Source organism: Microcaecilia unicolor, chromosome 3 (assembly GCF_901765095.1).
Source record: "Microcaecilia unicolor chromosome 3, aMicUni1.1, whole genome shotgun sequence".
NCBI lineage: Eukaryota > Metazoa > Chordata > Amphibia > Gymnophiona > Siphonopidae > Microcaecilia > Microcaecilia unicolor.
Window position 1 is genome coordinate 330,722,320 of NC_044033.1, and position 13,015 is coordinate 330,735,334.

The following is a 13,015-nucleotide window of genomic DNA, read 5'->3' on the forward strand; positions in this document are numbered from 1 at the left end:
TCATTTCAGTCTGCAGAGCACAAAACCATTTGGCCACATCCTGCTTGCTACGTTCCTCACTGTCCCCAAACACCGCCAGCATATCATTGTCCTCAACACCATCTTTAATGCATGAGCTCCCGTCTTGTCCGCTCACAATTGACAGCGGTCCTCCACCTCTCAAGCAAACTAACTTCTCCAACCTCTTTTGAGTGGATGTCCCAGGACTCTATACAAGTCAAAGAACCCAAGAGGGGAAAGGGAAATGGGACTTGATATACCGCCTTTCTGTGGTATTTTGCAACTACATTCAAAGCGGTTTACATATTTGTAGGTACTTACTTTGTACCTGGGGCAATGGAGGGTTAAGTGACTTGCCCACAGTCACAAGGAGCTGCAGTGGGAATCGAACCCAGTTCCCCAGGATCAAAGTCCGCTGCATTAACCGCTAGGCTACTCCTCATCCTCCAAGAGGCATGTCGAGGGTGAGGTCTGGGGGAAGAAAGCTTTTAATTCATGGCCCCAATGGATCTCTGCTGTCAGACTTCCATTTCCCAGCAATTACATCACTTCCTCTGCAAAGCTGTGCTTTATGTACAGAAATAGCATATTACAAAATTGCCTGCCAATGTGTACAGATAATCTTATGTGGACTTTTGCCCACTGTTTGAGGAGGTGAGGTTGGAGTAAGTTTTCCCTGTTCACATGTTTGAAAATTCTGTGCATAATGTAACCTAGAAAATTTGTGCGCCCCAAGTAGCAGATATAAATGTAAGCACATAATTTTCCTGGACTAATTTTCAAAGCTAATGTATATGTCTACTTTTGCTTTGAACATCCACAACATTCCACACAGAACAGAGTATGCATGTTCTTCTTGTGCATGTAGTTGTGAAATTGTCCCTTTATGTGTCAACATTTTTATTGATGATTCCACCTGGTAACACATCCATTAAAGTACATACGCAACAAATTGTAAAGCTATCGTTCTTATGTACATTAATCTTAAGTTGCTATCATCAGTTTTTGTTTTATAACAGTACCCTCTCTTATCCCCCTCCCCCCTTACTACCTTCACTTTTGCCATGTACACTGAAAGAAACAATAGTCAGCATGTTACATTAAACTCAAACCGTAATTCCAATAGTAACACCTTACATTATTCCGTGATTGAACCCCTTGTTACTATTATTCCCCCATCCCCTCCCCCCTGTCTTTTTTAATACTCCATGCTCATTCGTAATCCTTTCATGGTCTAGTCATAGCGTGAAATTGTCCCTTTTAAGAACTAGTTTCAAAAGCAATTTCTGTGAGTAAAAAAATATTTTACCCCCATAATCTGTCTGAATTAAAGTTACCCACTGGGCATCCACAGCACACTTCTTTTACCCACATTTAGTGGAAGTATTTCCAGAGTGATATGAGGCTGGGGACTGCAACAACATATGTATTGTATTTTCACAAGTATGCCCATTGTAACTGAAAGAAAGTACCCACACAAAGAGAAGATGCAAGTGTGTGTGGAATGGATACAAATTTTATTTGAAAATTATTACGAAGTAAATGTGTATACTTTTACTTTCAAAATTGCTCCAAAGTGCACAGGTAAAATGTACACACTGGCTTTGGTGGCTTCTAAAGATATGTTGGTGGACCATTAGGACCAGGTCTAGAATCCCAACATTATGGAGTGGCCTAGAGGTTAGAGCACCTGTCTTGCAATCCAGAGGTGGCCGGTTCAAATCCCACTGCTGCTCCTTGTGATCTTGGGCAAGTCACTTAACCCTCCATTGCCTCAGGTGCAAACTTAGATTGTGAGCCTTCCTGGGACAGAGAAATATCCAGTGTACCTGAATGTAACTTATCTTGAGCTACTACTGAAAAAGGTAAGAGCAAAATCTAAATAAATTATATAAATGATACATCTGAATAAGTGTAGGAAATGTTTGTTGCAGTTGAAGCAATTGTAATAAGACCAATGAAATGCTCAAGCTTTTTGTGATCGTACAACTCCATTCCAAGCCTTTATTCATTCACACACAGACTTTTTCACTAAGGGGTCCTTTTACAAAGGTGTGCTGAAAAATGGCTTGCAGTAGTGTAGGTGCTGGTTTTGGGCACACGCCAATCCATTCTTTTAGCATGCCTGTAAAAAAAGGTGTCTTTTTTTTGCCAAAAATGGAAGTGTGGACAAATCAAAATTGTCACACATCCATTTTGTGTCTACCTTACCACCAGCCATAGACCTAGCGGTAAAGAATCTGGGCGGTAATGACCTACGCTCATCAAATGCCAGAAACTAAAAAAATATTTTTCAGAGGCGCGTAGCAGAAATTACCGCAAGGGCCACGTGGTAACCAGGCGGTAACTCCAATTTGGCGCACATGTAGGCGCCTATGCGACTTAGTAAAAGGGGCCCTAAATATTTTGATTAATGAATCACTACATGCTAATATTCCTAGAAAGTCTTCCTATAATTAATCTTACTGTCTCATGAGCTAAATCATTGTAATGGGCATCACATTTTCCCTTCTTACTTTTCAAGATTCTCCAGCATTGAAAACACTGAATGAAGAGTTCCTGACACTTACCAAGGACAACGACTTTAAAGTGCTGAGCTTTGCAGAAACGTTACCAACACGAATAGGCAGTGTGGTGAAACTGCATGTTGTACCTGTGGACTCAGCAGGTACCTAAAACTTGATACTTATTATTTATTCAGCATTTTAATGCCGTTTTAGTTCCCAAGTTTGTTTAATTTTAGTTGGAATTCATCTTGAGTTCTTATTCTCTTCTAACCCCATGTGGCATCTCTCTCTGCCCCACACCTTGTATTTGATTATCATTCTGCTTCTGCTTATCATGTACATTGTTAGAGCAACAGATAGCTAACTATGCAGGTTGAACAGCAGCATGAGTCTTGATATCATAGGCCTCAGTTCTTCCCTTTAAGTGCTGAAGACTGCTAATTTGAGGGCTAATGTAGAAAGCATTTGATGAGCTGTATAGGGAGAGGTGTGACCAGCAGAAGAAAGGAGGTTTTAATGCCCCTGTATAAGATGTTGGTGAGGCCCCACCTGGAGTTTTGTGTTCAGTTTTGGAGGCCGTACCTTGCGAAGGATGTCAAAAAAATGGAAGCGGTGCAAAGAAAAGCTACGAGAATGGTATGGGATTTGCGTTCCAAGACGTATGAAGAGAGACTTGCTGACCTGAACATGTATACCCTGGAGGAAAGGAGGAACAGGGGTGATATGATACAGACGTTTAAATATTTGAAAGGTATTAATCCGCAAACGAACCTTTTCCGGAGATGGGAAGGTGGTAGAACGAGAGGACATGAAATGAGATTGAAGGGGGGCAGACTCAGGAAAGATGTCAGGAAGTATTTTTTCATGGAGAGGGTGGTGGATGCTTGGAATGCCCTCCCGCGGGAGGTGGTGGAGATGAAAATGGTAACGGAGTTCAAACATGCGTGGGATATGCATAAAGGAATCCTGTGCAAAAGGAATGGATTCTCAGAAGCTTAGCTGAAATTGGGTGGCGGAGCAGGTGGGGGGAAGAGGGGTTGGTGGTTCGGAGGCGAGAATAGGGGAGGGCAGACTTATATGGTCTGTGCCAGAGCCGGTGATGGGAGGCGGGAAAAACTGCTGGGCAGACTTATACGGTCTGTGCCCTGAATAAGGCAGGTACAAATCAAGGTAAGGTATACACATAAGTTTATCTTGGGCAGACTGGATGGACCATGCAGGTCTTTTTCTGCCGTCATCTACTATGTTACTATGTATATACCTCTGGCACAAGCACATAGTTAATGACCAGTCCATGAGCTCATTACCGGCCACACAATTAAGAAAGCATTTCAGCACTTTAACTTGCATGGTAGACATTAGCACACAACATATTAAAATATATATTAAGGAGGCTATAAGCTAACCCGCAGCAATGCAGACATCTTAAAGCTTTGAGCTGTTGTCTAGTTCATGAGGAACGTAGTGCCAGATCTAAGGTACTTGACCTAAACCCCTAGTCCCTGACATAGTTTTTTCATTGGCCCCAAACATCCCTCTTTCCCCCCTGATCTGAGTCCCATGCCCACAACACAAAAATAAATTTCCTGATATCTAGTGGCACCCCTCCCTTCTTCTTCCCCCAACATGACCCATCCGTATCCTAAATCAAAATAAATTCCCGGTGTCTAGAATTACCCTCTCCCTCCTCCACCCAACCTGATCCCTCTGCCCCAACTCAAAAATAAATTCCCTGGTATATAGCAGCACCCTCTCTCCCCCCCCCCCCCCCCCCCCCCCCACACACACTCAAAAATTAAAATCCCTGGTGTCTATGGCAAAACCTGGGCCCTCAGAGCCCTGGACTGGAGTACCTCGAAGAGGCAAGAGCAATGTAGAGAACTGTACAGGAATGGAGATCACAAGAATCCTATGGGTCTGACTTTCAGGTTTGTGGGATTCCCAGAGAGATAGAAGAAGTTGCTGCAGGTTTTCTGTGTGAGTGTAGTCAAAATATCTGGCAGTGCCAGAGTGAGGTTTGGGATGCACTGAGAGGAGCGCTAGAATGAGGCTTGGAATGCCCAGAGGGTCAACCGGAATACCAGACTGAGGCTTGGAACACTCATTGGTTGAATAATGAATGCCACTCAAAGAATATGTGGAAGTTTCCGGAAAGTAGATGGGAGGCTGTTGGGGTCAGGAGGAAACGGTAGAAGAATGGTTGGGTGAGTTATTGAAGGAAGTACCTGCGGGTACCGGTGGGATGGAGGAGCTTAATTGCAGGGATGGGTGGGGATAGAATAGATCTTAGTGGGTACAGGTCTATGGGTTAGATTCCAGTAGAGATGGGCAGGTATAGGTGAAATATCTGTCCCTGTGCAACTCTCTAGGGTGATGCCCACTTGCTCCTGCCTTGGCACTGCCATCTTGAGAAACGGTGTTGCCTGACCCCATTCAGTTCATCTGAAGATATACTGCATGGGTTCAGTCTGCCAAATAAAGGAGTTTTGCTGGATACCAGGAAATTTATTCTTGAGTCAGGGAAGGGGGAGTTCATGTTGGGGGAGGGGGTGCCGTTAGACACTAGGGAAGTTTATTTTTTAGTTGGGGGTAGGGGATTGTGTCTGGTTGGGGTGTGAGGGAGGGGACTGCTGTACTATCAGGGATTTAGTTGGGGGGGGGGGCTGCAATGGCTCTTTTTTAATGTCCTTCTTCCTGTCAGTGTGTGAACCAGTCATTGTTCACACACTGACAGGAAGGAGGACTTTTTTGCAGTGAGCTGCCGATTACTGCCACAATTTTATTGCAGTAGTAATTTGCATGCTTGTTGACTACTGCATCTGGGTGGTAATTTTTTGTGGAAAGCTCATGATAGAAACCATGTGGTCAGTAGCTCTTAACGCATGGCTTTCTGCATCAAACCTCGGTATGTTGTGACTTTCTGGTATCTGATGGACATATTTCCAGTCATTGTGAATGCCAATAGCAGTAACAGGAAGAATTCATCCCAGTGCAAGGCAGCATCCAGGAATGATTTAACACTGGCTGAGTTATTTGTCTTTCTAAATTTTCTCCTCACTTAACTCCTTTGTCTTTCAGATTTGGGCATAGGAGACCTAATTCCTGTGGAGGTTAATCATCTAAACAGCTGTAAACCAAAGAAGAAAGATTCCTTCATCTACAAACGCACTTTGCAGTTTATACATGATGCTTTGGCACCTGAACTTGGAAACTAAAGAGCTACTGGCGTTGTTCCTGTATTGCTCTCCTTTCTGCTTGACGTGTCAGTCTGCTCCCATTCAACAGCTGCTAGACTTGTGAATCATGGAAACCATACTGAACTGTAGTTTCATAAAAATAAAAATAATGGTAGCAGGGTTCTGGCTTCATATCTATGAAGTATATTCAGAATCAATGTAATTCAGTTAAATTTCTGTCTTGTAAACCTGATTAAAAGACATGGCCATTAAGAATGCCACGTGCTCTGGGTTTCCTGAGGCCAGAAAGTGAGACCATTGAAATTTCAGGCACCCGAACCACAAGTCATGCTTAAAAAGAATGCAGCAAAAGAAGACATTTTAAAAGGCATAAATCTTTGCTTCTCTGGTTTACCAATCATGGTACTGAAAAGAAAACAGAAATACCTTTAAATATAAGACGCAAAAAGGCTTGGCACAAGTTTCGCACTACTGCTCACAAGTTTCAGTCATGGCGCACTACTGCTCACAAGTTTCAGTCATGGCTTCAACCCTAACTAGTATCGTTTTGTGCATTGTTTATATACATTCGGTTAAAAATATATATAATATGAAGAGTGTATTTCACATTTACTTCATGTTTTGGATGAGAAATGGCTGAGCATTAATATTGCAAACTTAGTTACCTTGGGAAATTCAAATATGAATAGGAAAACAAGTTTGTAGATGGATGTAATTGCCTGAAAAATTGGACATGATGAAGAAGGGAAATATAGCTTAAAAAGGTACTGCCCTCTCCTCTATTCTATGGACAATCACATTTGTCTACAAACTTGTTTCCCTACTGATATAATGTGCTTCCTTGGAGAATTTAAATAAGACATTTCATGCTTCATTTCTGATCCAAACATATGAGGTAAGTAACTGCGAGATTATGCTTTCTACTTTAGATGGATGTTTTAAGATAATTGAATTATTAAAAACATATAAAATGCATTAATAGTAACCAGGGTTTAAAAACCTGCATAATTAGCACTACTGCTCAAACTTGTTGTTCTAATTCAACCCCTTTAAGTTTCTTTTACCATGTGTCCAATATAATAGCTGTTTTTCTATTTAGAAACAGAGAAACATGATGGCAGATGGAAAATAAGGGCCGAATGGCCCATCCAATCTGCCCATCCTCAGTAACCACTAACTCCTCCTTTTCCTAAGAGATCCTATATGTCTGTCCCACGCTGTCTTAAACTCACAGTCCTCGTCTCCACAACCTCCACCGGGAGGCCATTCCACGTATCCACCACCCTTTCCGTGAAAGAGTATTTTCTCAGATTCCTCCTAAGCCTGTTTCCTCTTAACTTCATCCTATGCCCTCTTATTCAGAGATCTCCTTCATTTGAAAAAGGCTCACCTCCAATACATTAATGCCACTGAGATATTTAAACGTCTCTATCATATCCCCCCTCTCCCGCCTCTCTTCCAGCGTATACATGTTGAGGTTTAAATGAGTGTGCCATGCCTGATGTAAATATATTTCTTTTAATTACATGACTGCTTAAGTGAATAAAGGTAAAGTTTGATTTATATTAATTAAAAGATCTTCGTGCCAGCAGGGTGACAGAAAGGAGTGCTCTTCCTGTGTAATAGAATTTCAGTGCCTTTAGAGAAGAAAAGTGTCCCTTGCAAGTGGGTCCACGCTGAGAAGAGGCCCCTATTCCAACCCTTGGCCAGGTGAAGGACAGCCAGACAGAGAGAAGGAAAACTGAAACGTGAAGAGAAGGTAGGGGAAGGCAGTGTCATGAGAACAACCCAACCGGTCGGGTTTCTCTCTTTTGTTTGGCAGTTTTTGAGAAGTAGCTGAACAAGAGAATCAAGAATCAGAGGGCCTGACATCTGGCTCAGCTCAATGTTCTGGCACCGGCAACATAGATGTTTAGCTGAATGGAGTTATTACCAATTCCCAAATCTCCTGAATTGACTAGAGCAGTTTGATCGGCATCAGGCCTTGAAGGCCCACCCAGTTTTTTTTTTTTTTTTGCTTCTTTTGATTCCAATAAATTTAGGATTGCCAGTGTCAAGTGCATACTATGTAATTAGCTAGCAGCTTTCATCTCCTTTACGTATTCCCAGACAGACTTAAGTTTAGATTATCATGTCAGTGCTCACAAAGTCTGGGTCACAAGATCAGCCTCAATAGAGGATATTTACAGGGCTGTGACATGGACCTCATTACATACTGTCATGTCCAAGCTGCCTGTTGGTTGTGGAAGGACTCCGCACAATTAGATGCCTGGGCCAGGAGCACTCTCCATTCACCCACATACTCTTGGCAGTTCTTTAAATAAGATCTGATAGCCTTAAAAACAGCATTTACACAGCAAGGAGTCTTTTCATTTAAACTCCTCTTTCTCATGTTAGCAACAAGCAGAACAGTCAGCTATTTTAATTTTAGGCTTCTTTTCCTTTAAGGAAGCTGGGATCGGTGCAGTACAAGATTTTTGAGCAGCTAGCTGGCTTAATCCTATACCTGACTGACTTGGTACACTAAACAGTTGTGTTTTAAGGTTTTTAAACTGCTACAAACTATAACACAGCCTAACTGGTTGTTCAATAATGAAACTGTCCCAGCACTAACAGCTCACAAATGCTGAGCCCTGGGAGTCACGGTCTCTAAGACAATACATTTACATCTCATCAGGGCCAGCCTAACCATTAGGCAAGACTAGGTGATCACCTAGGGCAACAGCTTCTTGGGGTAGCAAATAGCAGGTACTAACAACCACACAAACTCAAAGAACTATCAGAGCATACTTTAGCCTGCATATTTATAGGGAAAGGAGAAAGGGAAATGGGACTTGATATACTGCCTTTCTGGGGTTTTTGCAACTACATTCAAAATGGTTTACATATTTATACAGGTACTTATTTGTATCTGGGGCAATGGAGGGTTAAGTAACTTGCCCAGAGTCACAAGGAGCTGCAGTGGAAATCGAATCCAGTTCCCCAGGTTCAAAGTCCGCTGCACTAACCACTAGGATGTTTGTGTAATGATTATGATCCTTTAGTTTGTATACTTCTGACTTGCCTCTGGGACAGAAGTAACCTTCTGAAGGTTTCCTGGTGGGGGGTTGGATCCTCAAGTAAATCATTACTCCCCCAGGCAGAACTCCAGGCAAGAAAAACTCTGGCTACTAACTAAGTATTAGACATAATAAACGTTTATTCAAATTGTCCAAGAAGCCAATCAGTAAATATTGAAATAGTAACAAACAAACTTCCAATACAGTATAATATGTAGCAAATAAAAACAGAGTTTTCCCTGGGAGCTGTCAATATGTCCACCTGCTAGTGTAGGCACATTGAAGCTCGCCATCCTCAGTTCTGTTTCCTGTTAAATATTTTTCCTTCCTTTCATCATTATCTTAATTATAATTACCCTTCCTACCTAATGAATATGCATCTTTCCAGAATATTCTGTTCCTTTTATGGCAAAAATCCAGTTCCAGCCTTTTCCAGATTTTGACAGTTTAAAATCTGTCATATAAAACATAAGTTTTTATTTGATATGAGTTGACCTAATGTCCTTGGTATGCCCAGTCATCCTACTACCCCCCTATACCCTCTGGCTTAACCGACAGTTGTTCCCACACCCCTTACTTCTCCCTCAGATTGTTTATCTGGATACAGCAGGTGTCCTTAGTCATAGGATTCTCTGGCTCTTAGCTTCTGACCAGCAACTTATCACAGGCCAAAATGTCAAACCACAAATTTCTACAGCCTCAGAAAGGTAAAAGCACATTTATAATTCTCTTAAGTCTGTTCTCAGCTCAAGGAGAGCAAAACAGCTTATAATAAAAACTAGAAATATGTACGGTGTATGGTTTGCACCTTTTCATGGCCTTTATGCTTTACAAGTTTAGTTATCAAAATCTTGGAGGGAGGGGCATGCAGGCTAGGGGCCTGAAAGTTAATTGAGTGGGGAAAGGGGGTGTAAGCCTGAAACTTCGCCAAGGGCCCCACCACTCTTTCATTCACTCAGCATTTCATTAGTGTTTGGAAAGGCACTCCCAATGAAGAAAGTACATTTGGTCAATCTGTTCTTCAAATTCTTTTAGAAACCAATATCACCACCCTGCCCCAGGAGCTAATATTTTATGGTATCCAAGTAGCCAAGTTCAGTATTCAAATTTTTAAAAAGGGGAGATATAAAACTGAAACAGTTTCATTGTTACCAAAACAGCTGTGCTGTCCACTTATAGGAAGTCTCTTTTCTGCTCCTCTTCCCCCCCCCCCCCTCCTTTTTTTTTTCAGTTAAAGGGCTTGTCCGTGGAGAAAATCAAGTTACTTATCTGTTAGAAGTATTCTGTAGACAGCAGGATAGAAGTCCTCAAATCCCTTCCTCCTCCCATTGGAGCTATATTTAATTATCCTACATAAAAATTTAAGAAAGCCCCATAAGGCAATAAGCTTCTAGAAACATACTCAGGTAGGAGAAACACTTCCCATGCAGGTTCTGTCTGGATAATGTCACCCAATTGTGAAGACATCCTGCTGTCTGCAAAGGATACTGCTACAGGTAACCTGACCATTTCTGCTGTAGAATACTGCATGGAATTCCAAACCATCCAGTCTTCTTTAACCCCTTTTTGAGGATAACAAGGTCTAATATTTACATTATAAATACAGAACTCAAACTGGTGCCATTACAAACAAGCACCTTACGATATCATAATTGCCTAATTATTTCATAGATTCTTGAATCTCAATATGTAAACAGAATACTTTCATATTCCAGAAAACATTTTTGATGCATTGAGGCATATTTTCAAAGCACTTTGGGAGGCTAAGTTCCATAGGTTTCTATGGAACTTTGGAAGGCTAAGTGCTTTGAAAATATGCCTCATTATGTACATATATTTTTTTTAATCTGGAAAATAATGTGATATAAGATATGTATCAGTAAAACATTATAATTAACAAATAAAATTCTGTCTGATACTTGTTTAAGTATTCCACCTTCCTATGGTACAATCAGAGTGGTTCATCAATGTGATTCTAAAGCAGATAGTTTATGGAATCACATTGGTCTACCCCTTTCTTCTTTTTGTTTCTGTTTTGTGGACTCTTAGGGGTTTACTTCTGCTCTTTTTTTTTTTTTTTTATAATCAGAGTGGTTTATTGCAATCAGGCACTCTCTCTGTCCCTAGTGGGCTCACAATCTAAGTTTTGTACCGCAGGCAATGGAGAGTTGTGACTTGCCCAAAATCACAAGGAACTGCAGTAGAAATTGAACCCAGGCCTCAGTTTACTGTACCAACTATTAGGCTGCTCAGTTTTCTTTGCTATTATAGTCCATGTCACTTTCTTTGGCAGCATGTTTTCCTTATCTCCATCTATCCTATATAATAATTCTCACCTCCAACATTCTATTGGTCTTGCTGCCTGTGTTCATGACTTCTTCGGAGTTGGTCTGCTAGGCTCCGTAACACAGGCTGACGTCACCGCGAAAAAAGGCGCCCATTGGTCACGGTGATGATGGACGAGCAAGGGAAGAAGATGAGCGCTGTCAACAGCGAGTAAGGAGAAGTAGACGTGGATCACGGCGCCGCCGGGGCTGACAATGGGAAAGAGCAGGGCGGGCGGCAGCAGCCGGGCCGCTGCGATCAGGAGCCGCACCCGCTGCCGGCTCAGGTGCCCGTAGCGCAATGGGAAGAATACTTGGAGGGAGGGAGGGGATGACCCTGGAACTGGGAGGGGGGGGGGGCCCTGGCACACACACTCATTCTCACACACACACTCTCACAGACACATTCGCACCCAGTCTCACTCTCTGTGACGCACATTCACTCTCTCTCTCTCACAGAGTCACTCTCACACACACTTTCTCAAGCATACACACTCTGAGGAAAACCTTGCTAGCGCCTGTTTCATTTGTGTCAGAAACGGGCCTTTTTTTAATAGTATACAATATAACCTCAAGACGAGCACTTGATTTTCAAATCAAACATGGTCATATAGTTTTTGCCAGTGTTTAACACAGTCTTCAGCTCAGGGCACACCCAGTCATTCTGCTTTTCAGGACATAACACAATGAATATACATGACACAGATTTGTGTGCACTGCCTCCTCCACTCCTCAGTTCCATCTTCCAAAATTCCAGACAGCAGATATACAGATCAGCAGGACCCAATGCACCCCAAAATAAGTCAAGTCAGAAACAACACAGTTTTATACCTAATTGTTCAACCACCCTTAGGATTCACCTTTGGGTTTAAAAAGTAATACCATGTCCACGTATGGTCTGGATAAACAAAAGAATAAAAGTTTAAAGCAAATGCCCTTAATATGTAGTACTTCGTAGCAATAATTAAACAATGATGGAATATTCACATAGCAGGCAGCCTGAGCCAACAGATCTTTTTTCCACTGAACATAATAAACTTTGTATGAACTTGGCAGCTAACAGTGTGCACATTTAGACTGATTCTGGGCTTCTGCATGAAGGAAGCTCTGCCCTTATTATTCAATATATGTTTTTTAAACGGTAGTAATAAGAAATATCAAATGTGTTTTTATAATATACCACTGCAATCCATAAAACAAAAGGAGCAAGTTTCCCACATGCATCTTTTTCTTTTGATGTAGGCACAGCAAAAATGTTTTTTATTAATTCTCCCAGATTTCAACCTAATTCATGTTTAATGTGTGATATAAATGTCATAAATAAATAGGTAGAAACTCTAAATGTTGAGCACTAAAACTCTTTTAGTGCCCTTTACCAGGAGAAAAAACAAATCTGTGCACGAATATAGCAGTGCTAGGGTGTCCTTATAAATAGCCCCTCCAAATGACACACTGATAACGATTTGTAACAAATTACTTCTCTATTCCATCTGTTAAACTAAGCTCCCCACAGAATATATTTCATACATTTTTGAAAAGAAGTTCTTCAATACTCTGAAAATGGGCTTCCTCCAATACAAAAGCTTGACTATTTACCAATTTCCTTTACTCTGGAAGCTAGATTACAAGGTCAAGAGGTGGCTGACATCTTTTGATAGCTTAAATGTTTCAGCTCTTTTAGAGAGATCACAAGAAGGTTTATTTATTTATTTGTTGCATTTGTATCCCACATTTTCCCACCTATTTGCAGGCTCAATGTGGCTTACATAGTACCGTGAGGCGATCGCCTTTCCAGTATGACAAATACAGAGTGATGGTATAATAAAGTGCATGTGTGACAGACACATAAGGGAATAGAAAGGAGGAAGCGTTAAGTTATGTCCAGTTCGAGTATTAGTATCGTTGTGTTGCAGGATTCGGGCATTTAA

The 13,015-nt window shown here is 41.5% G+C and overlaps 1 protein-coding gene across 4 annotated transcripts in view; it reads left to right on the top strand.

Moving 5' to 3' along the window:
• The window catches only part of SERAC1 (serine active site containing 1), a 125,011-nt gene extending 119,147 nt beyond the window's left edge, over positions 1–5,864 (top strand). For 3 of the 4 annotated variants that reach the window (XM_030198408.1, XM_030198407.1, XM_030198409.1), the window contains 2 exons: positions 2,525–2,668; positions 5,586–5,864. In XM_030198408.1, the coding sequence (XP_030054268.1) occupies positions 2,525–2,668; positions 5,586–5,722 (281 nt within the window). In that variant the 3' untranslated portion in view covers positions 5,723–5,864. Of the gene's footprint in view, positions 1–2,524; positions 2,669–5,585 lie in introns of those variants that run through there. The other variant, XM_030198410.1, reaches the window with a different exon arrangement.
• The last annotated feature ends 7,151 nt before the right edge of the window (positions 5,865–13,015 follow it).